The sequence below is a fragment of the Panthera tigris genome, chromosome B2 (assembly GCF_018350195.1).
Source record: "Panthera tigris isolate Pti1 chromosome B2, P.tigris_Pti1_mat1.1, whole genome shotgun sequence".
In the NCBI taxonomy this organism is placed as follows: Eukaryota; Metazoa; Chordata; class Mammalia; order Carnivora; family Felidae; genus Panthera; species Panthera tigris.
This window is the reverse complement of record NC_056664.1, coordinates 95,869,127-95,893,616: the sequence shown is the minus strand read 5'-3', so window position 1 is coordinate 95,893,616 and position 24,490 is coordinate 95,869,127. Positions and strand designations below refer to the sequence as shown.

The 24,490-nt window shown below is 47.5% G+C and overlaps 1 protein-coding gene across 2 annotated transcripts; it reads left to right on the top strand.

The window, feature by feature from the left end:
* Positions 1-3,622: 3,622 nt before the first annotated feature.
* On the top strand, positions 3,623-23,162 carry BEND3 (BEN domain containing 3). Of its 2 annotated transcripts, XM_007078754.2 has the most exons (3): positions 3,623-3,659; positions 4,159-4,361; positions 17,294-23,162. In XM_007078754.2, exons 1-3 carry the CDS (start codon positions 3,623-3,625, stop codon positions 19,538-19,540), a joined length of 2,487 nt encoding a protein of 828 aa, XP_007078816.1. In that variant the 3' UTR covers positions 19,541-23,162. The 2 variants fall into 2 exon arrangements, with proteins under 2 accessions (XP_007078816.1, XP_042842838.1); XM_042986904.1 differs by lacking the exons at positions 3,623-3,659; positions 4,159-4,361 and adding an exon at positions 12,054-13,325.
* Positions 23,163-24,490: the final 1,328 nt, after the last annotated feature.

Here is a 24,490-nt window from a genome sequence, read left to right as displayed (position 1 = left end):
CGTGTGGAGGCAGGTATGTGATGCCCCTCCCCTTTCTACCCAGCCCTGACCATTGATGTGCGGTCATCATGTCAGCTCCAGGATGCCAGGAAGTGACCCACACATCCCTCTTGTAGAATCTCTATTGTACTGTGGAGTAGAGTCCGTATTTATAGGCATGGAATAGACTGGTTTTCCAAGTAGCTACATGCAGACAAAAGGAGATTTGGGTGCTCCAGTGGCTGTGGGACAGAAGGGTCCAAGGCTGGAAACTGGCCCCTGTGTTCTTCAGAAGAACGTTAATAGAAGAAGGAGGATTCTGTGATTTCTTCTGTGGGTGGCTGACCAGAGATACACATAGACTAGGTTTGAATCCTACTTCTCCTTACTGGCTGTGTGACACTGGGCAAGTTACCTGCCCTCTGTTCCCTTTTTCCTCCCTTTCAATATTCAAATATTTTGTTTCCATAAAATGATATTATAAAAATAATTTTTTCTATCTTCATTGGGGTACAGTTGACAAATGAATTGTTTATATTTAAGGTAAATGCCCTCGGTTTCTTTTATTTTTTAATTTTTTTTTAATGTTTATTTTTGAGAGAGAGGAGAGAGAGAGAATGTGAGTGGAGGAGGGACAGAGAGAGAGAGAGAGACAGACAGACAGAGCCCGAAGCAGGCTCCAGGGTCTGAGCTGTCAGCACAAAGCCCAGTGTGGGGCTCGCACTCATGAACTGTAAGATCATGACCTGAGCCGAAGTCAGATGCTTAACCAACTGAGCCACTCAGGTGCCCCGTATCAGTTTCTTTATTGGTAAAATTGGGAATAAAATAGCTCCAGGTGAGGTGAAAGCGACTGGTGCATCCGGCCCGTGGTTTGTGGGCCGCGGGTGTTACTGGGGACCCTCACTTCTGCCCCTACCATGAAATCAGATGCAGTTGTGGGTTCTCCAGGCCTCGCCAACAGGAAATCTCCCAGCTTCCCAAGGAGCGGGGCTGCTTTGCTGGCTGGGAGGGAAGGGGCCCACCGTGCTGTGGCCTGGGTTACTTCTGTGCTAGCCTAGCATCTGTCACTGGTGTAGAAATGCACACAAAAGCAGATGCCGTCCCGGTCTTGAATGCCGGGGAAGCCGGCCCCTGGGAGCCTTCCTAGCTCTCCCTCTGGCTTTCTGCCCACCCACAGAGCTCAGGTGTGTGCTCTAACTGCACCGTTTTTTGACTTGGGCTGCTCAGAATTCAGGTGCTGCGTCGCCTGCCGTATGTAGTGTCCCATGGTGCGATTCAGAAAATACCCTTCCTGTCCACCGAGCCCCCAGTCCCTGCAGAGTGTGCGCCCGGCACTGCGCCACGGGCCTGCTGGGCCGGTGCGCTCGGCCCCAGCCTGCCGCAGTGCCTCCTCCTCGGCTCCCCGCTGCTCCCTGGAAGAACACAGTTGGGCAGATAAAATACTGGATAACCATGCTGCCCTTGCTCTGCACTGTGGTTCTGTCTGCTGTGTTTCTTCTCCGACACCTGTTTTCTTCTAGGATTTGCTTGTCCTTTAATGCTTTCTCCTTATCCGAGCCTTTGTGGTTTTTCTTTCCCCAAATAAGCCATCCACCTTCTCCTCCCTTTCCCACCTCTCCTCCCCAGAGACTAATTTGTTTTGTACACTGTGCCCTCTCTGACAACCTTCGCTCAGTTCTGCCCATCTATTCTGCTGCTTCTCCCCTGTGCTCTTGATTTCAGGGACTGCGTTCTGTGACCGTGTGGCAAGGTTTCCAAGGCAGTTGCGTGAGGCCTGGAGTACACTTCGTTATGAAGCCTCCTGCCTGGGCTGGGGGTCGGGAGGCTTGAACTTCCCCCTGGCATTGGCCACCTTCCCCACCTCAGACTACTGATGTTCACCTACCTGCTGGTGCCCCCCCCTCATGCCACTCCCCACCCCCTGCCAGTGGGGTGATGTTGTCAGATGTGGGGTTTTTTCCTTGCAATAGAATGGAAATTGCATTGGCCAAAATTCACCTCTGGTAAAACAACTCTCTGACCCTTGAATTTGACTTCTTATTTTCCCTCAATATCATCTTGTGTGTTATGTTTTTCAGATAGTAGATTGGTGAATGGGAAGTATTTTCAGTGTAAGTTCAGTTTCAAATAAATCTCATATTTTCTTACTCATTTCTCTGAAAATTCATAAAATAGTGATGGAAAGAATCCTCCTTCTTTCATAAAAGAAAGTCAAAGTTTTTGTGACGCTCTGAGGATAGCACATCACATCGTAGGCACTGTATGTGTGTTGCTATTATTAATGGATTTCGAAGTTGTTACTGTGTGCATAGATGACCTAGACTCTGTCTCTTGCACACCTCCTCCCCTCCCCCTTTCCCCCATCTAAAACAGAGGACCACACACCATTCTGTGGCTATTTGGTGAATAGTGTACTGGACTTTGTAGATGGCATCCCTCTTCCTTCTAGAAATTTCTTAAAAGATACTTCTTAGTTCTGCTCTCCTCTGATGTTTAACCAAAATGGGAACTCCATGTTTGTAGGCAGCCTAATCAATTGTGGGAACCGCAACTCCTCGGTGTCAACAGTAAAGGCTGTCATGTGTATTCTTTTGTAACGCTACTCCCTCATTCACACCTTATGCTATTTGCGGATGCTGTTATGTAATTTAGGGTAGTTCGGAGAATCTCAAAGATTAATAGTGCTTTTAATCATTCCATTCCATTCCATTCTGGCCGGGGCAGTGGGAGTCGGGGGCTCTGCACCAAACCTGGCAGCCCATACAGTCCCCCTCGCTCTTCTGTGCACGCCCCCCCCCCCGCCCCCTCCTGCCTTGCTCCCTCATCAGGAAAAAGAAAGGTTTGGAGCAGATTATGTGGAGCTCAAGAACTTTAGAAACCCACACTGCCTCTTCTTGTTGCTTTGGAAGGAAGGGCTAGACTAACACCATCCAATAAGAATAGAATGCAGGCCACACGTGTGATTTAAAATTTTCGAGTAGCTACGTTAAAAGAAAAGGTGAAATTAATTTTAAGATAGCTGACATCATTTCGCCGTGTAATCGACATAAAAAATTATTAGATATTTTACACTGTTTTTTTGCTCTGCTAAGTCTTTGAAATCCAGTGTGTACTTTACCCTTACGGCACGTCTTCATTTTGACCAGCCACATTTCCAGTCCTCGGTGGCCGTGTGACTGATGACTGCACCATGGGCAGCACGGGTCTTTCTGCACCACCTGGAGTCTAAGACCCACTCGTGCCCAGAGGAGCCATGGCCTGCATCTTGGTCTTTGCAGTCTGTGGCTGGAATTGATAAAGCAGGGACTAATAGGAGATCATCCGAACTGAGGTCTTTTTGTAAGACCTGCTTTTCTCAAACAACACCGCCCCTTAAAGCAAAACTCATGCTTTAAGACGCATTCTGCCAACATGAAGTTTGGGGGACGTGCTTGCAGAGGGTGTTCAGAAGGCCTGGCTGTTTCTGAGCAGCTGCGGACAACACTAAGAGGATGCATTCCATGATGTTGAGGAACAGTTTCGGCTTAACCCTCCATTACCCGGAGCCAGGTTGGGAGGGTAAGGGAATTTCTCATGGGGACGGAAAATTAAGAAATAAATCAAGGCTTTGTCTTTGTCTTTTCATTTAGTGGAATAGAAGATGAACTCAGCTGAATTCAGTGAAGATGTAGAAGAAGGTAAAAAAAAAGCTTCTTTTTAAAACATATTTTTAATTTTAATATTTTTTATTAGGTCATACACTCAAATGGTTCAAAATATAAAAAGATACATAATGAAAAATCCGTGGAAAGTCTCCTCCCACGCCTGCTTATCCCCCTCTGCCCGTACACCTGCTCTAAGTGTCGTATGTATCTTTCCAGAATTACTTTTTTAAAAGTATCATTTAAAAGATAGTATTTGTTTCTTTCTCTCCGTCTCGGCTCTTTCCCCCCAAAAAGGACCTTAGAACCAGTTTTGAACAAAATGTTCTCGGATCGTGATTTTATTGTATAGCACTAATGTGGTAAGATAAAAACTGCTAGGTTGGAAGGCGCAGTTTTACTGTGACTAGACTTTCTTACCTGGGTGCTAGTGTCAGAGGGCACCCCGCAAACACCCTGCCGCTCAGGGAACCCTGCTAATCTCCCAGCGGCCCAGTGGTCTTTCCCACTGAGCCCTATTTCTTCTCTGCCACAGTTCTAAAAAATAACACAGTGAAAGTGGAGACAGAGGCCGAAGATGCTGCCCTGGACTGCTCAGTGAGTTCCAGGTCTTCCGAGAAGCACCCTCTGGACAGCGTCTTCCCTGCCCTCCAGGATTCCAGCAAGCGAAAGCCGCCGGGCTGCGATGGCCAGCCTGACTCTGTCCCCAGCGTGAAGAGGCGGCGGCTGATTCCCGAGGTGAGGGCCCAGCTCCTTCCGCTGTTCGCTTGGGCTCTGACCCTCTGACTAGATGCTCTGTCTCTCTTCTTGTGAGCGTCCGGGCAACTGCTGAATGCCTGGGCGCGAGAAGGCTTTCATCTCAGCTGTCCCCTCGATGGCTTAGGTTTCTAGAAGGTGACTTCTCCGACTACAATTCTTACCTACATCTGGATTCCTTACGGGGCTAGGGGAGTCTCCACAATGCACCTGCTTTTGAGTTCTTTGTTTTGCTTTGCTCTACAGGGAAAATAAGCACTTGACAGCAAGGACTGTTCATTAAAGCCTACCACATTTTACATAGTATACACTGCACACAGATTCCTTGAAAAGTTGAGGGTTGGGAGGTCTTTTCCCAAGTCAAACCGATCTTTTATGTTAGGAGCACGTGTCCGGTGAATCTTTTTGTGAAGAGAATTCTTTTGTAACATGCCTGTTACCCGCTAACTTATAATTTTATGAATTTGCTTTATTTATTTTTTTTTATTTAAAGAAAATTTTTTTTTAAATGTTTGTTTATTTTTGAGAGAGAGGGAGACACAGAATCCAAAGCAGGCTCCAGGCTCCGAGCTGTCAGCACAGAACCCGACGTGGGGCTCGAACCCATGAACCGTGAGATCATGACCTGAGCTGAAATCAGATGCCTAACCAACTGAGCCACCCAGGCGCCCCTGAATTTGCTTTTTTTTTTTTTTTAAAAAATCACCTGCTGGTTAGATTGAACCTGGCTGAATTCTAAGAGAGAGAGAGAAAATCAAACTGGCCATGGTGGCCCCCTCTAGCAGTCTACAGTCTGGGTGGGAGACAAGACACATACACAGAATACTTAAGACTGAGGAGAGAGAAGCAGCTTTGGGAGATCAGGGGTCTGGCCCAGGACACCTCACCTCCATGCCTCCCCGTGGACTGGCACAGTATACCTTAAATTCTTAGACATTTTCCCAAGCTCTCCAACCTAGGCACACGGACACACACACACACACACACACACACACACAGTCTGTCTCTCTCTCTCTCTCTCTCTCTCTCTCTCTCTCTCTTTCTCTTTCTTCCTCTCTCTCTCTCTTTGGGGGACCCAAATAGGCATTTCAAGTTCTGCATGTCTGTCCAAAAGAGCCCACGTTTTCAAAGCCTATTATCGTTAGCCAGAACACCATGGGGCATCAGCCTGGGACTCTTTGGGTTGTTACTGTTTTGTTTTAATTTTGCTCTATTAGATGTGAGGGCAAATCCAAATAAATTGGAAATGTATGGATTGTAGAGATGTGATGAATTTTCAATAAGTAAAAACTTTGCTTTTCTATAATTAGCAAAAACAATGAGAGTAAGATTTTCTCCAGCATTTAAATGTAAATGCTTATGTTACAATGAATACCACCCTGCACTCCACATCATGGATCACTGAATGAGACATTTATTTATTTATTTATTTATTTATTTGCACACCCCCCCCCCCGCCCAAAACAGCTTTATTAAGCTATAATTCACATACTATGCAATTCACCAATTTAAATTGTACAATTCAGTGGGTTTTTTGTGTATATTCACAGTGTGGTACAGCTCTTACTATAATAAGTTTAGAATATTTTCATCATCCCACAAAGAACCTCTGTACCAGTCCCTTCCCTTTCCCCTCCCCGAGCACCTGGGAACCACTCATCTACATTCTGTCTCTAGAGGGTTGTCTGTTCTGGGCATTTCATGTAAATGGAATCATAGAATACGTGACCTTTTGTGTGGCTTCTTTTACTTAGCATGTTTTCAAGGTTCGTCCATGCTGTAGCATGTATGAATTCTTCACTCCTTTTTATGGCCAAATAATATCCCCTTGTGGATGTACCACATTTTGTTTATCCATTTAGCACTTGATGGACATTTGGATTGTTTCCCCTTTTTGACTATCATGAATAATATTCCAACAATAAATTTTAAAAAATCTATCATGCCCTGAAAAAAAGTTGAGATTAGTTGAGATTTTTTTATACCTGTATGAGCTTTTTTTTTTTTTGAGTTTATTTATTTATTTTGAAAGAGAGAAAGAAAGAAAGAAAGAAAGAGCACAAACAGGGGAGGAGCAGAGAGAGAGGGAGAGAGAGAATTCCAAGCAGGCTCCTCACTGTCAGTGCAGAGCCCGACGCGGGGCTCAAACTCATGAACCGTGAGGTGGTGACCTGAGTCGAGATCAAGAATCGGATGCTTAACCGACTGAGCCACCCAGGCACTCCTATATGAGCATTTTAAACAAAGGATTAATGTAGATATCCCTCCCTTGACTCTGGCTGCCCAAATCAGTCACTTATTGCATGCCTTTTGACTCTGGGGGAAAGTTCCTTGTGTGGATGGCAGTTTCCAGGAGTACGTAATGATTGAGGATGAAATCTCAGACTCCTAACTGCTGAGATCCGTGCTGGGCGAGTGGAAGCAGTAGTAAGATGGTTAGTAGCATAGCTTGTTAGAGAAACGTGTAACCATTTTTTCTTCTGTTGTATTTTACACCGTAATTTGTTATCCTTTCCCCTAACGATTGCTAGATAGGTGTTTTCTACTTCCTTGTTCTTACAAGTAGTGCTGTATACGTTCCGTATGCATAAAGCTAGTACCCTCTGTGAGCGATTCCGTGTGGGTTAGACGCCCAGAGGTTGTCCTGCAAGTGTCGAGAAGTTTGAGAAGCACTATGTTCAGTTCCTAAAGGAACTGCCAAAGACGCTTCCTTCTGTGGGACACACTACATCTCTGCTTATGATCAATTCTGTACACAACTTCAAGTTTGCCAGTAAAGGCAGAGTTCGAGAAATGAAACACAAAGTTGAGTGTATTGGTTCACTCTTGCCTTGTGACAAACCACCTTAAATCTTAGCAGCTTAAAATCACCACCACCATATTTGTTCACAGTTCTGTGGGTCAGCTGGGGGTTCTGAGTTGGTTTGACCTGATGGGGGGCTAGGTGGTCCGGGATGGCCTCACCCCCCGCCCCCTTTCCCCAAGGCCGCAGGGCTGGTTGCACTGGCTGCAGCTTCCCTTTCTGCACAGTCCCACCCACTGGGAGGCTAGTCCCGGCTTGTGCACGTGGTGTGGAAGAGTTCCCAGGAGCAAGAGAGGCCAAGCTCTGAAGCACAGACACTTTTCACACCTCGGGTTGCATCGCCACGCACGCTAGTGTCCCACTGGCCAGAAAGTCCCGTGGGCCAGTCGAGACACAAGGGTGTAAGTATAGACTCCACTTCTGACGGTAGGCACAGCAAACTCACAGGGATGGGGGAAGTGTTGTGGCCGTTTTTAGAAAAGTTCAGTCCAGTAAGGAACAACAAGCGCTCACAACAGGAAGGAATTCTGACCATGTGTAGGCTGGGTTGTGGCCTTATGGGCGGTCCGAGGTCGTCCCGTTGTCTCCGTGCACAAGTGGAGTCAGTCTTTATCCTTTCGTCCAGTTTTGTTGGAGCGGCATCACAGAGAAGCAGGGCGCGTCTGCGAATTCTTGGGGGCAGAGAGGGAGGGAGAAGGTTCTTAGGATCTGTATTTTAGTTGAATCCTTAGTGTGGGAAGCAAGTCAGAAAAGGTTTGGCGTTGGGCTGCGACTCCATCGAGATTCATGGTGGGGGGGCCTCCCTGGACATCACACGAATGACGTGAAGGTTTCAGATGCCTCTCGATTTGGCGAGGCAGCAGGCTTCCAATGGGGCTTTGGGCATCACCCCAAATTCAGACATGTTTGGAGAAAAGGGAACCAAAATATATTTGAATATTTCTAATATGACTTGTTCAATTTACATATTCTAATTGGGCATATATGTTTACTTTTCAATAGATTGGATATAGCGTGAAGTTCTGACGTGTTAGATTTTAGATTGGAAAAGACCTGTTAAGTCCTGGATTTTATTTGGGTGTTTTACGAGTTTTGTTTCTTCTCCTTACTGTGCATAAGATGAGGTTGATACCGTGCACGCTTTCCTATTCTGTAAAAAGAATATATGTAGGTATAAACCTTTTGAAATTCTTGAGCTCCTTGCAGAAATGTGTCATGTGAATTCTGTATTTCCTTTTAAAAGTCTGTGTAAGTTGATGTGTCAGTAAATCAATAGCCTTAGAACCTTTGGGAATTTGAAACAATCTATCAGTTTTATGAAATTATAGCATATGTTGATTTTTCAAAATGGCACTAGTCCTAGTTCAGAGTGAATAATGCTTTATGCTTCTCCCCCTGAATTTTCTCTGATCCTTCTTTTTTTTTTTTTAATGTTTATTTATTTTTGAGAGAGAGAGCGTAAGCAGGGGAGGGGCAGAGAGAGAGGGAGACACAGAATCTGAAGCAGGCTCCAGGCTCTGAGCTGTCAGCACAGAGCCCGACGCGGGGCTTGAACCCACGAACTGTGAGATCATGACCTGAGCCGAAGTTGGACACTCAACTGACTGAGCCACCCAGGCGCCCCTTCTCTGATCCTCCTTACATATGTCATCGCTGCTTACAGTGTCATCGCTGCCGGGGGGAGTAAATGCAGCTTTTTTTTTTTTTTTTACCGCCGAGTGAGGCAAGAGGAGCCAGGAGGCCAAAACAAGCGGTAATCCAAAAAAGTGGAAAGGAAGTTCAACAGTTACTGAGTGCCCACTTGACAAATACACCACTCATTATTTAATCCAAATGACAGGCCAGTGATGAGAGAATTTACTAGCTCTACTAGACAGATGAGTCAACTCAGGCATAGAAGTTAAAGTGCCAAGATGCCAGTGGGGCAGGCTTGTTCCTGGTATGAAATACCAGGACTGATTAGACGTACTCCCTGCGTCTGGGAGGCGAGCCCCACCTTCTCTGATCCAGCCCGTAGGAACAGTAAATAGTTAACTCGGGAGTCAGACGGGGAGAGTTCGCTGTGGCCTTTGGTCAATTACGTGACCTCCCACATCTCAGGGTCCCCCATGGTGATGAGGCATAATACTGCTCATCTCATTGGTTTCTTATGTGTGAGCGAGCCCAGTGCAGGGCTTGTCCCGTGTCAGCCTTCAGAACTGTATATTTGCTGCCTCCCAGCACCCATCTCCAGCTCCCATCCCTTGTGGTCAGTCTTCCTCTGCCTCCCTTCACATTTATCGGAACGAAAGTGGCACAGCATTGCCAAGGGAGACCATCTGACATCCTTTAGGACACCCCAGGCTGAGCACCCTTGATTCTGAACACCATCCAAGTCAGAACATAGACCACCTTCCATCTTGTCCCCCAACCTCAAAGAAGGGAGGAGGACGAGGGGTGGGGGTAGGATTTGAGCGGTAGCCCTGGTGCCAGAGGTACGTCATATCCAGACTCCCGTCAGTGCTGGTGACTCGTAAGTGATATTTAGTACAGTACTTAGAAGAAATGTAAAACCTCCCTCAAAAAACCTAACAAAAGACTGTATAAAGACTTATTTGGCACCTCCACTGGAAAAGGCTTCATAGCCAAATACAGCAGATGTGGGAGGTGAGTAGCCAACATTTTTATTGGTAATCATCCTTTTGTTCACAGAAGTGGGGGTGATATTCAAGCGCTGTATGCCAGGCAGGCGTTAGCTTTGTTCTGCTGCGGGTTTTTGTTTCTTTGTTTGTTTTTAATTCTAAAGCACCACTGCGTTTTGTTTTTCAATCGGAGAATGGAAATGTCATTTCATTCAGTGCACATTTGCCGCTTACCTCCTGAGTGGTGGAGACTGTGGTACCAGCTGGAGATTCACAGTCATTTCTGCAGCACCCGTCACAGATAGGTACCGTGCATTCCCATTTTAATGAGGCTCCGAGAAGTCAGTGCTCTCAAGCCTGCTTGATTTGGACCTGTGCAGTTGAACGCCACAGTTAAGGGGCTGTGGGGTATTTTTAAGATGTTGTGAGAAGCCTTTGAAAATGACCTGCCCTGACAGTTTGCCACCCCCCTGGCCTGTCTCTTCTCCATTGTGATTGCTTCATCTCCCAGGTTCTTATTTCTTCAGGCATCACAGCAATTTCTTCATCTGCTAACAGTGTAAGGATGACCCGAAGGGTAAAAGCCATGAGGTCAGAGACTGTCTAGCTTGTTTCCTGTGTCCCCAGAGCCTTGCACGGTGCCTGCCGGATGCTAGGTACTCAGTGCTCTTTGCTGACTGGCTCTGTGTGGCAGAGAGGTCTGCCAGACCTTATGACTTCATGGTATCTGGTCATTTAATGGTGACGGTGATGATGAAGAGGAAAGTTCTGTTGAAAATGAAAAAGGTAAGCTCCACCTCTGCCTTGGTTATTCATGCCCGGCCCCCTAGGAGTTGATTCACATGGTCTACCCTTGATGCCATATTGATTCTCTACTCTCTACTCTCTGGAAGGCGTGCTGCTTTCTTGGTGTTCCAGTTTGCTGACTCTCTGGGCACCGGTTGGCCACTCATCATTTGTCAGCCTGAATTCAGCGACGGCCTTCAGATTCGGAGTCATATGGGGAAGAAGTTTAATGCTTGAAGGATCTCCACGGTGACCCAGTCCCTGGGGTGTAGCTGGACACGGACACATGGAATCTCCCCTAAATGGTCTACTTAACGCTCTCTTGGAGCCCAATATCATCCTCTTTTTGCTTATATTCTCCAGCAAGGGATTTGGGCCTTCCCGCTGGAGTCTGAGGGTATTAGCCGTGGAATGAAATGCCCCGACCGCATCCAGGAGATGCTGGCACTGCCGAGCCGAGCTGTGCACAGAGTTCCCATATGGCTGGAAGATGAGCCTCAGAGAATTGGGGACGTGTCAGCCAGACACCCAGTGCCAAGTAGCACAGATTTAAAGATTTCTTGATACTCCTAGACAGCTGAGCAGAGATTTTATCATCAGCGGCAAATGCGGCCAGCCCGTTGTCGCCTTGGCAGCATTTGTGGAATTAATTGGGACACTGAGCTGACAGGACACGAGTGTGGGGATATCTAAGAACGTTGTCTTTAGTGCTTGTGTTGTGTTTTGTGTTGAATTGTGTATCTAAGGTCCCTGGGAGTGAGGAATGTTGCCCTCTACTGGGACTCTAACTTAATTTTTTTTATTCAGGCAAGTTAGCCAAAAATGTTTCTACTGATGGCAGTGTTTCTATCATGCTTAGTAGAAACTGCAATATTTTTATTAATGATCCTGAACAGTGAGAGCTATAGAGGGGATTTCCAGTTCTGATACACTTTGGCCTTCTGCCTGTGTAGGAATGTGGGGGAGTCCAATGACTTCTATTTGTTATTGGTATTCAGGCAATTCACCCAGAAAATTTCCCTTGTACTTACTCTCTACACTGGGTGTTAATTACGGAGATCTCTCTCTAGAACGTGGGTACTTTTGCTGCATGGCATGTGAGTTTCTGGTGATCTCTGCACAGAATCTTACTTTATTTTTTTTATTAAAGAGAGAGAGAGTGTATGAGCAGGGGAGAGGAGCAGAGGGAGGGAGAATGAGAGATGGAGAGAGAGAATCTTAAGCACCTGAGCCAAAATCAAGAGTTGGATGCTCAACCAACTGAGCCACCCAGGTGCCCCCAAAATCCTATTTTAAATGTATTAGTGGGATCACTTGTAAAGCAAAGACCCTTTTTCTAAAATCACTCCTAACGTATTTATGATTTTTTTAATGATTGCCATTAGAAACTCAAATTCCTCTATATTGGTTAAACCTCATGGTAATTTCATGATCCATAGGACTTCCAAAATTATTTTGGTGTAATTGGATTTAATGGTGAATAAGTTGCTAAAATCTAATTTACAGCCTACAGGAATTAGCAAATAAGGCAGTTTGAATTTATTAGGGCCGTGCTTTTCAGCGGTGTGCAGTTGTAAATAAATTCACCTTGTAGAGAAACAGAACTCACGTACATGGATTTGTATGTAAATGTACAGACACAGAAACAAAGCAAAACTTTCCCGAATTTACTATGTGCAGTGCACTCTGATATTTTCTATTCTATTTTCTTTTTTTTCCCTCCTCCCTTCCTTTTTTTTTTTTTTTTTTTTTTCTTCTGCCTTTCCTCAATCTTTCTCCCTTCTTATGCTGGTCATGACCCACCAAAAGAACTTCATCATTTAACTAATGGGTCATGACCCACAGTTTCAATTCCACTCCAGTGTTGGAGTGAACACTTTCCTCTCCATCTCTTCCTTTCTTCAAGTTTATGATGTGTGTGTGTGGCTTCCTCCCTGCCTCCCTCCCTTCAGAATCCTTTGCTCTCTGTCTGATAGCAGAGCAAAATTGCTGTAAAGAGCTTCAAACCCCACCTTCAGCTCTGATGTCCTGTGCTCCTCCCCCGCCCCCAGTCTTTAGGACAAACAGACCTCTAAGAAGTGCCTTCCATGAGTGACTAACCCTGATGCATTATAGGAAAGTCCTCCTTTTGTTTACTGCTTGAGAGTAATCATTACAACTAGTTTAATAAAAAGCCCACTGTGTTACCTCTGCTCTGGTTTGGGAATATCACTGCTTAATAATAATTATATTCTAACAGTGAATATTTATTAAGCACTTACTGTGATTCAGACAGGGCTCAGTGCTTTCTGTACATTATCTCGTTAAGTCTTCATAACTACCCTGTGAGACATACCATTATTTATCCCTGAGGTACTAGAAGCTGAGGCATGAAAAATCATTTGATTTGGCCAAGGTCACAGAGGACAGCGCAAGCCGAGATCTTATCCACGCTTTTATATCTCTCTACAGACATGTTATTCATAAAGCTAGTGGCCTATCTGAACAGCTCCTTTTTTGAAAGCACGTATTTGAGAATCTTAGAACACCTTGCCCTGTTTTAACTGTCCGTGCTTGTGGCTGACAAACATTCATTGAGCAATTCTGTGTCCCAGGCATTTTGCAAGGCACTGGGTGGGGGTAGACTCAGGAATGACATGGTCCTATCATGTAACAATCATACAGTGTGATGACGATGGGGGGCAGCTTGGTGAAGAGACCCCAGCAGGGAGAGGGGCAGGCGGCAGGTCCTTCACGGTAGGCTTCTCCCACCCCAGTGGCTCCTGGTCCTCTGTTCCTGAGAAGCATGGGTTGGAGGAGGAGGGCCAGGCCAGGTGCCTTTGACCCTTCATTACATTATGCAAACAAACCTTGAAGAAAGTATTGGCCAGCTCCATGGGATAATTATAACCCTTATAAGAATTCCTCTATCTTCAGGGGCTCCTGGGTGGCTCAGTCAGTTAAGAGTCTGACTCTTGATCTCGGCTCAGGTCATGAGCTCACGGTTCTTGAGATGGAGCCTCCGAGTCCGGCTCTGTGCTGGCAGTACGGATTCTGCCTCTCTCTCTCTCTCTCTCTCTCTCTCTCAAAATTAAATAAACTTAAAAAAAAAGAATTTTTCTATCTTCAGGTTCTTACAGAGTAGAGTAGCTTTTCTTTTGCATTGTTGTTATCAACAGAGGCAGGCAAAAAATGAATCTTATTTACTGTAATGTGAGTCAGATTATTCCATTATCTACAAGAGAAGATCCATATATTTAAATGAAATATAACTTGTGGGTGGCTTAGAAGGATCAAAGTTTTATATGTTTATGTGGCCTTATTGCTCTCTTTTCACCTTAGACCTACCTACCTATATATTGCCCACATGCCATTGCAAATCTAGCCTCTCGAGATTGTCTCTTTTCCCTACCCTTTTCAGGCTACAAGAGAAAAACACATCATGTACTGTTTGAGATTGTCTCTTTTCCCTACCCTTTTCAGGCTACAAGAGAAAAACACATCATGTACTGTTTTGTGCTGGCATTAGTTATTTGAAGTCCTACAAATGACATTGAATCTGCCTGGGTGAGACAAACTGAGAGCAGACACGGTCTTCCAGGCCTCTGCTACTCAGAGAGGACCAACAGTACCTGGGAGCTTTTTAGAAAGGCAGGCCCAGGGGAGCCTGGCTGGCTTGGTCAGAAGAGCACGCAACTCTTGATCTCGGGGTCATGAGTTTGAGCCCCACATTGGATGTAGAGATTACTAAAACAATAAATAAACTTAAAAAAAAAAAATTAGAGGAAATGCAGGTTCAGGGACCAGAATCTGCATTGTAACAAGGTCCCGGGTGATTCACATGTATATTAGAGTTTCTGAAGCCCTGGCCTAGGCCACCCTACACCAACCATATTTTTCCCTGGGTGTGAAGCATCCAAAGGATGGACTTTGTTCTTCTCAGTTCTGCAGTTGCTGGGGGCACACATCTGTCAGTAACAGCAAACACTTTGTGCTTCGGCCCTGCGTGTTCCTGTGACACCTACCAGTGTTCACCAGTTAGCTCGTCTGCTCGATTAAACCCTCAAAAATGTATTCCAGTAAGTTTGGGGGTCAAGTTTAACATTTGTCGAAAACAGGTTAAGTTGGGAATGAACTACAACGAATGGCACAATACATAAAGCCTACCCATTTGATACTTTCTGACATATGTGTATGCCAGTGAGGCTATCACCATGATCAAGATAATAAACAGAATCACCCAATACCTTAAAGTTTCGATGTGCCACTTTGCATCTTTCCTTCACCCCCAGGTGACCACTAATCTGCTTTCTGTCATCATTGGTAGGTAAGTTTGTGTTTCTGAACACATGATTCCGAATGGAATCATACAGCATGGCCTCTTTTGTTTAGCTTCTTTTTTTTTTTTTAACTGTTTTCTTTTTTAAAAAAATACTTATTTTGAGAGAGAGAGAGACAGCGAGAGAGCGCACATGCGTGCACACACAGACTGCAAACGAGCGAGGCAGGGGCAGAGAGAGAGGAGAGAGAGAATCCCAAGCAGGCTCCGCACTGTCGGTATAAAGCCCTGTGTGGGGCTCAAGCTCACAAACCATGAGACCGTGACCCTCTGAACCAAAATCAAGAATCAGATAGTTAACTGACTGAGCTACCCAGGCTCCCCTGTCTGGCTTCTTTTAGCATAATTATTTTGAGACTCCTCATGAGTAGTAGTACATGTATGAGTTCTGTTGCTGAGTAGTATTCCATCCTATGAATATAGCACAGTTTGTTTATCTGTATACTTGTTGATAAAATTTTGGGTTTCCAGCTTTGGACTCTTTACAAATAGGGCTGCCATGAACATTTGTGTACAAATCTCTGTGTGATTAACTGCTTTCTTTTTCCTTGGTAAATAAATATCTAGGAATGAAATACCCAAGTCGTATGGGCCATGTATATTTATCTTTTTAAGAAACTACCAATTGTTATGCCATATCATACCCCCCACCAGCAGTATGGGAGGGCTTCAGTTCCTTTACATTTTCCAGCGCTTGGTATTGTCTTTTTGTTTGTACCCATTTTGGTAGGAGTGATGAGGTATCTCCGAGTGGGTTTTAACTTGCCTGCTACTAATAAGCATCTTTTTACACGCTTATTTGCTATTTATATATGTTGTTCGAAGTGGCTATTGAAATCATTAATTGAGTTGTATGTCATTGAGTGAGAGTTCTTTATGGATTCTGGATTAAGCTCCTTTATCAGATAGATGGCTTGCCAATACATCTTCCAATGTGAGCTGTTTTTCTTTCTTTTAATATTGTCTTTTAAGGAGCAAAAGTTTTTGTGGTTTTGATGAAGTCCAGTTTGTCAATTTTTTTCTCTTACGGATTGTGCTTGTGGTGTCATGTCTAAGAAATATTTGCCTAAACCAAGGTCATAAAGGATTTCTCTTATGTCTTCTTCTAGAAGTGTTTGAATTTTAAATTAGGTTTTACATTTACACCCACAATCCACTTTAAGTTAATTTTTTTTTACATGGTTGCGTGTAGGCTGGAAGTTTTTGTTTGTTTTGGCATATGTATGTCCAGCTGTTCAGCATCATTTGTTGAAAGACTGTCCTTCCTCTCCTGAATCTCCTTGGGGCCTGTGTTGAAAATCACTCGTCCACATATACGTAAATAAGCCTCTTGGCCTGTCCAGGGCCTGGCAGCAGGGGAGACCACCGGTGAAAGCAGCAAGCACTCTGGGTTCCCAGATGGCCAGGGTGACGGCTGTCTGGCCGTGGAGGTTGGACTCAGGCTTTGGGGTCTTTAAAGGGTATCTGGAGCTTGCCCTGGGAGTCCTGCAACAGTGGACTTGACGAGTGTCCCTGCTATCCTTGGGTGAGTTGAGGAAATCATTCCTGAAAGTCAATTTGGTAGGGTTTAATTCTCTCACTGTCCTTTGCTGAGCAAGGCTGGATAGTACATGGCAAGTACCCTTGTAGATACATAGGAGAGGCATTAATTCATTATGTGCGGTGGCTGCCTTAAGACATCAGGGCTTACTTGTCTCCTACAATCTGCTTGAGAAGGGCCGCTGGACCAACGGGAGACGGTGACTTAGAAACCTGGGCGAGCCCATCACGTCATGGAATCCACAGTTGCACAGGCCCCGGGACAGTTCTGGGCCAGCCCTTTTCCGGTCTGAGATAAGATGTCATTCCAGGTGGTGGTAGAGTTGCAGCAGACCCCAGTTCTCCTGCGCATACATACCACTGTGCACCTCGGGAGCCATCTGGAGTGGAGACGCCTGTTCTCCTAGAGGCTGTGGACTGGAAGACATGCCGCTGCCTTCTGGAGCTGCTGTGGGCAGGAGTCCTTATGCCTGCCTGAGAGCAGATGGAGGCCCGGGTCAGTGAGGTGACCTCAGGGGCTTCTCTAGTCCTTGTGGCGTCTCCTGCCCCCAGCAGCACTGTTGCCCCTCAGGCCCTGTGTGCAGGAAGTGCAGCACCGGAGTCCTGCAGGAAGCTGACTTTTTCCAGGTCCAGCCCGAGCCTCTCTTAGGAAGCAGGAAGAGCAAGCTGTTTTGGCACAGGGGTGCAGGTTTGTGTTAGCTGTGCGTTCCCGGACCAGCAGAGTGAATAGGGGCGAGGGCGGTGCTTTCTCGCGTGCTTCCAAGATTGACCTTGGCACCTCCGTGTGACCGAGACCTGCGTTTCATGTAGTAAACCGGAACACCCTAACACGGTGTTTGTTTTCCAGGCGCTCCTAGCAGGCATGCGGAACCGGGAGAACTGCTCGCCCTGCCAGGGCAACGGAGAGCAGGCCAGCAGGGGCAAGAACTTGGGCTCCGCGTGGCCCGGCGAGGAGGAGCCCTGTGGCGAGGTGACCACCCCCTCTTACAAGAAGCCTCTGTATGGCATCTCGCACAAGATCATGGAGAAGAAGAACCCTCCCGCCGGGGACATGCTCAACACGTACGAGCTCTTCGAGAAGGCAAACTCCAGCAACAGCCCCTCGCCGCTGCGGCTCCTGAACGAGCCGCAGAAGCGGGACTGTGGCAGCGCCGCAGCGGCCACCGACGGTGACCCCAACATCTACTTTCTGATCCAGAAGATGTTCTACATGCTCAACACGCTGTCCTCCAACATGTCCCAGTTGCACAGCAAGGTGGACCTGCTCTCCCTGGAGGTGAGCCGCATCAAGAAGCAGGTGAGCCCCACCGAGATGGTGGCCAAGTTCCAGCCGCCCCCGGAGTACCAGCTCACGGCGGCCGAGCTCAAGCAGATCGTGGACCAGAGCCTGTCGGGCGGTGACCTGGCCTGCCGCCTGCTGGTGCAGCTCTTCCCCGAGCTGTTCAGCGACGTGGACTTCTCCCGCGGCTGCAGTGCCTGCGGCTTCGCGGCCAAGCGGAAGCTGGAGTCGCTGCACCTGCAGCTCATCCGCAACTACGTGGAGGTCTACTACCCCTCGGTGAAGGACACGGCCGTGTGGCAGGCCGAGTGTCTGCCCCAGCTGAACGACTTCTTCAGCCGCTTCTGGGCGCAGCGGGAGATGGAGGACAGCCAGCCCGGCGGCCAGGTCCCCGGCTTCTTTGAGGCCGAGCAGGTGGACGCCGGCCACTTCCTGGACAACAAGGACCAGGAGGAGGCCCTGTCCCTGGACCGGAGCAGCACCATCGCCTCCGACCACGTGGTGGACACGCAGGACCTCACCGAGTTCCTGGACGAAGCGTCGTCCCCCGGCGAGTTCGCCGTCTTCCTTCTCCACCGGCTCTTCCCCGAGCTCTTCGACCACCGGAAGCTGGGCGAGCAGTACAGCTGCTACGGGGACGGGGGCAAGCAGGAGCTGGACCCGCAGAGGCTGCAGATCATCCGCAACTACACGGAGATCTACTTCCCCGACATGCAGGAGGAGGAGGCCTGGCTGCAGCAGTGCGCCCAGCGCCTCAACGATGAGCTCGAGGGCCTGGCGCTGGACGGGGGCAGCGAGGGCGAGCCCGCGCGGGACGACTGCTACGACTCCTCCAGCCTGCCGGACGACATCTCCGTGGTCAAGGTGGAAGACAGCTTCGAGGGCGAGCGGCCCGGCCGGCGCTCCAAGAAGATCTGGCTGGTGCCCATCGACTTCGACAAGCTGGAGATCCCGCAGCCCGACTTCGAGGTGCCGGGCGCCGACTGCCTGCTCAGCAAGGAGCAGCTGCGCAGCATCTACGAGAGCAGCCTGTCCATCGGCAACTTCGCCTCGCGCCTGCTGGTGCACCTCTTCCCCGAGCTCTTCACGCACGAGAACCTGCGCAAGCAGTACAACTGCAGCGGCTCGCTGGGCAAGAAGCAGCTGGACCCGTCGCGCATCAAGCTCATCCGCCACTACGTGCAGCTGCTCTACCCCCGCGCCAAGAACGACCGCGTGTGGACGCTGGAGTTCGTGGGCAAGCTGGACGAGCGCTGCCGGCGCCGGGACACTGAGCAGCGGCGCTCCTACCAGCAGCAGCGCAAGGTGCACGTGCCGGGCCCCGAGTGCAGGGACCTGGCGAGCTATGCAATCAACCCCGAGAGGTTCCGAGAGGAGTTTGAGGGGCCCCCGCTGCCGCCCGAGAGAAGCAGCAAGGACTTCTGCAAGATCCCCCTGGACGAGCTGGTGGTCCCCTCGCCCGACTTCCCGGTGCCTTCACCGTACCTGCTGTCGGACAAGGAGGTGCGTGAGATCGTGCAGCAGAGCCTCTCCGTGGGCAACTTCGCCGCCCGGCTCCTGGTCAGGCTCTTTCCGGAACTCTTCACCGCCGAGAACCTCCGGCTGCAGTACAACCACTCCGGCGCCTGCAACAAGAAGCAGCTGGATCCGACGCGGCTGCGGCTCATCCGGCATTACGTGGAGGCCGTCTACCCGGTGGAGAAGATGGAGGAGGTGTGGCACTACGAGTGTATCCCCAGCATCGACGAGCGGTGCCGCCGCCCCAACAGGAAAAAGTGCGACATCCTGAAGAAAGCCAAGAAAGTGGAGAAGTGACGGGCGCCCCGGGGACTGAGCGTTCTTTTGGAGCAGTGAATGGTATCCACAGACACGCACCTTATGTCAGTGGGGAGTGGCTTACTACATTTGCACACGTAAACACCACCCAACCACAGGAAAGAAGCCTTGCGTTCGGTCTCTCCTGCTCACGACTTTTGTCTTGTGCCCCAGTGGTGCCGCAGGAGTTGGGGAGAGCTGAGCCGTGAGAGTAGAGAGGCCTCAGGAGTGGTTCTCTCCTGGGCTGTGTCCCCCCACCCCCCTGCAATTTCAGATGCATATTCAGCAACTCTCTTGTTCCTCTGCCCACATTTTACATCTTCCATTTTTATCAAACAATTTTTTTAATTAAAAAGAAACCCTTTTAAAAAAAAAAATCATTGGGCTCTTTGGGGGCCATTTTACTTAGAAAAAATATCTTTTAAATATTTGAGATGAAGTACTGTAAGATGACTTCAGTTGCTGGGATTTTTTTTTTTTTTTTTTAAGATGGTTTCAGATTTATGAAATTTTTACAAGTGCCATGTTCATGCATGATGGCCAATAATAGCTTCAGGTGGCACAGAGACCAATTTTCCTGACCTTGTCTTTTACATCTGATTTTAGAAGGATCAAGATGCCCCCTGGATGGCAGTAGAAGGGATCGAATAGTGTGATGTCCTTTCCCACCATGGTCGTGTTCTCCCTTCCACTGTGGTGCTGAGGAAGGGGCCTCACACGGCCTGGCCTGTTTGTAGTTGCCATGTGGGTAGAATGTCGTGCTCACTCTCTGTAGACGAGAACACTGGATGATGATGATGATGATGATGATGATGATGATGATGATATGAATGTAGATAGACGTGGAAACACGTACACAATGTCATTTGAGCTGTGTCCTTCCACTGCCCCCTTCCCTCTCTACACAAGGATGCTGTTTGGAGGGGCAGACACATTTCCTTGGAAAACAGTCTGTGTGGGTGTTTAGCTTCTTGTTTGATTTAAGGATGGGCCCCTTTGGGCTCACCAAAGCTGTTTACTTTCCGTGTATGTATCTGTGTGACACCCAGGTTCTGGGAGCTGTCTGGTGGTCTCACCACACCTCAGTGTTAGCCCCTCCGGTCGGTAGCACATCCTTGTTCCTCAGGGCAAGCCCAGGCCTCGGGCCCTCTTGGGGATATTTGGCATTGGAAGGTCACAGGTCATTCAAATGGGGCTCCCCTGTCCCTTGCCAGAGTCCACTCAGTTGTCCCCTCGGACCCCCTAGGAGCTCTGCCGCCCTACACCTGGCCAGTCACTTGGCCTCGGAGTAAGACATCTCCTCTCCTCACTGGTTGGGAAGGCCAGACGGCTCCGGGCCAGTGGCATACTCTCCAGGACTACCAATCGGGAAATTCCCCAGCACGTAAAGTCCTGAAAAACAATACCTTTACCTACCTGACTTTGGGGTCCCAATCCCTACGAGGGAAAGGAGACAATGTAACCCAAGCTGAATACATCCTACCAGAAACTCGGAAAATGAACTGAATCACACAGGGTAGTCATAAAACCCTTGTGGGATGTTGCTGATTGAATAGCCTAGTGGCTTAATGTTTTGCTACCTTAAAATGCAGAAGTAATCGAAACAATCTGTGAATTTTCTTTATACAACCGATAACGACTTCAGTTCCGGTGGCTATTTGACGTAATTTTGCCTACACCCGGAGGGCTTTTTTTTTTTTTTTTTTTTTAATGACAAGATTTTGAGCAATGTAAAGTTGCTGATCTAACTTTAGTAAATTCGCTTTTAAATGTCACTTACAGATTATTTCTGTTGAAACTGCAGCCCTAAATTATTGCAATTTAGAAATGCACAGGGACTTAAGGACTCTCTCACCTACACCCACACCCACCCACACGTGCACATACATTTTCTTCCTACGAAACAACTTAAGTGGGATGAAGGGGGCCTATAGGAATAACAAGCTCAGCCTCTTTGTGCCTGGAAAGAAGGGACTAGAGCATCCAGGAAACTCACTTTTTCCTCCTCACTTGGGCCTTTCTCTATGCCTTAGTCTCTCCAACACACACGTGCGCGTGTGCGCGTGCACGCGCCCTACCCAAAGATGGCGGTGGCGCTCTCGCCCGCCAGCCCTGTTGGTTGGAGAGTGCCATGGAATTTGTTCTGGTCTCTAGGAGGTGTCCAAGAGGATTCCAAGCCATGCGAAAATTGCCCTGCTTTCTAGAGGGTGGACTCTGACCCTGCAACTTCAGAAGCACAATCATTTATTAATAACGCAAAGTCCTATCTACCCACGTTAGAGAAATCAACAGGTTCTAGGAATGAAATGTGTTTCTTCACAGCCTAGAGCATGTTCAGTTTTTGGAAGCTGTTATTTTGGTGGTTTCCTTAATACCTTTCCTGCGTAGGGCTTCTCCTCCCCACCCCACCCCCGCCCCAAATCTTAGAGTCCCTTTTAGAGAAGAGAGGTGGACGCACTCTGGGAAGTTGTTTCCTGTCCCTCTGGACTGTCTCACCGGGAAACACCTGCAGGTGTCTGTCTGTATGGTGTCCTCGTTCTCCAGCCATACAGGTGGGCTCCAAGGCTCCAGGGCAGTTTTTTACACGAAGCAATAGAAGTACAAAATACTTAACTTTTTTCAAAATTTAATGTTTTCCATAAAATGTGTTGGTAAACCCCGTCCCCCTCCCCATCTAAATTCATGGGTTTTTACTTGTTTGTTCTGGGGTTATTTTTTTCTTCGTATCTGGAGAACTAAAGAATTAGCACAGACACATTCTGATGGTAAGTAAAATAGCCAGTCACAGTAGGTGGTAGTGTCCCTCGTTTTCTCTGTTAGTAAGTTTTAAAAGAATGTATGAAGGTAGTCATGAATGTACTAAGTGTTCTAATCCTGCTTCAGTTCACTTTGGCTGTGTCTACATGACAACAAATGTTTGACAGGGAATAAAGTTGTCTAGTGTCATGGGCAAAAGTGTGCCCCTCCCCCTTCAGCGTTGGCCCCCAATCTTCCTTTCTTCTTAAGTTTGGGTGGAGGGGGTGCCGCATCAGCAGCAATCATCAACCAACCAATGGGATCTACTTAGTGGTGAAAGGATTAGCTGTTTCAATGGTAAGAGTCACTGGCCTGACCACACACCGCAGCATGGCCACTTGCGTTCCTACAGAGATGGCCTCAGTTTCCACCCCTTCCCCCCCCCCCAAATGTTTGCTTCTTGTCTGATTGGGATGGGGTCCTGAGACCCCCGGGGAGAAGTCACTGCGACCTCACCCTGCCTGGCTGTGTGGAGAGTGGCGTGCGGTGGACGTGGGGGCCAAGGGGCTGTTCCTGGCGTTTGGAAATACTTGCCTCGTGTAGATCCAGCCTTAATGTTTTTCTGACATCCTAGTGATAGCAGACCCTGCACAAAGTGGATATCAGAGTTAATACTGTGAGGAGACAAAATAATGGGAATAGTTTTACCAAAGATAATGAAATACCACATAATGTCTGCATTTTACCATTGATTTGAGTGCATCCTTAGAAAACTGAATGTAACAAAAACCCAGGACATTTTTGGAAATTGTATGCTCTCTAGCAACTGTGTGTGAATTTTTATACAAGCACTGTTTTATGAGTTATATAAAATGTTATAAAACTAGAAAAAAATATGGTGTTTGCAACATCTTGTTTTCTTAGGGCACAGGTCTGCCAGAACCTGTGTCGGTCGGTTTGTTGGTTTGTCTTCCCCCCTCCCAGGGGAGGGCGTGACCGCTCAGGGGGGATCCCAGCCTCTGGGGCTGCCACACTGCCTGTAGGGCTGCAGCCCACAGAGGATTGCAGTTGGCCACCACTGAATGAGAGGTCGCCAAATAAGTCCTAGCCCTTTTCTACACAAACTACTTCCTGGCCACACAGTGGGAGGTACATTTGACCTTTTCATACCTTTCCTGGTCAGGTGCCAGACCAGCCCTGCTGCCAAGGTAGCAGAGCTTCATGGCACTTTTTTTTTTGGATCAAATGGGATTTGGTTCCTCAAAACTAATATGATTACCTGATAACAAAAGGAAGGATGCGTGTTTCCTCTCACCTCTTCTGTTTGGCTAATGACAAATTACTAACTTTAATATTCGTAGTAACAATAGTATCTCAAGCTGTCAGAGAAACCTTGCTTTTGGCCCAGGGGTCACAAAGATACAAAGGAAGTTGTGGCTTGTGATTGGAACACTTTTCCTACAGCCACTCTGTGCTCAGTTGTGAATCCTGACGTGTGTGTGTGTGTGTGTGTGTGTTTGTGTGTGTGTGTGTGTAAGCCTCCTCAGCAGGCTAGGGTGGGTCAGGGGCTGGAGTAGCAAGTTTAAGCAAGACGTGAAGGAAGACTAAATTCTTTCATTCTGGCTGTAGGTATGTTCGTTTTCTACCAAAAAGAAAGTCACAGAATTTCAATATGTGGGAGTTTACTTAACAAATCTAGTTCTCAGAGGTAAGAACTGCACACTAAATTATTACGATCATTGGGATGGTGAGGTGCAATCGATGCTCAGGGAGCTTCTAAATAAGTTACAGCCCCCCCGCCAGTGGTGGGAAAGGAATGAACATTCACTGCCTACTCGCTGTAATGGCACCTAAAGTTCACTGAGTATGAGCCACATGCCAGGCACACCAAGAACCGTACCTTATGATCCTCTCGAGAACCCTGTGAGGTAAGTCCCATAATTGTGCCTGTTAAGAAAGGTATGGCCCTGAATGGTGTACGTACTATCTCATTTGATTCTCACAAAAACTCAGTGTCTTGGGTACTGTTATTATCTGTTTTGTGGTAAGGAAGCAGAAAGAAGTATGTTTCTTGCCCAAGTTCACACAGCTGGCAGATGGCGGTGTCAGGGTTTAAACCCGTATGTCCATTCCTACGATACCACACCATCCCGGGTACTAAAGCATCCCTGAGTCACAACACACAAAGATTCAGATCCAAAAACAAATGCAAGT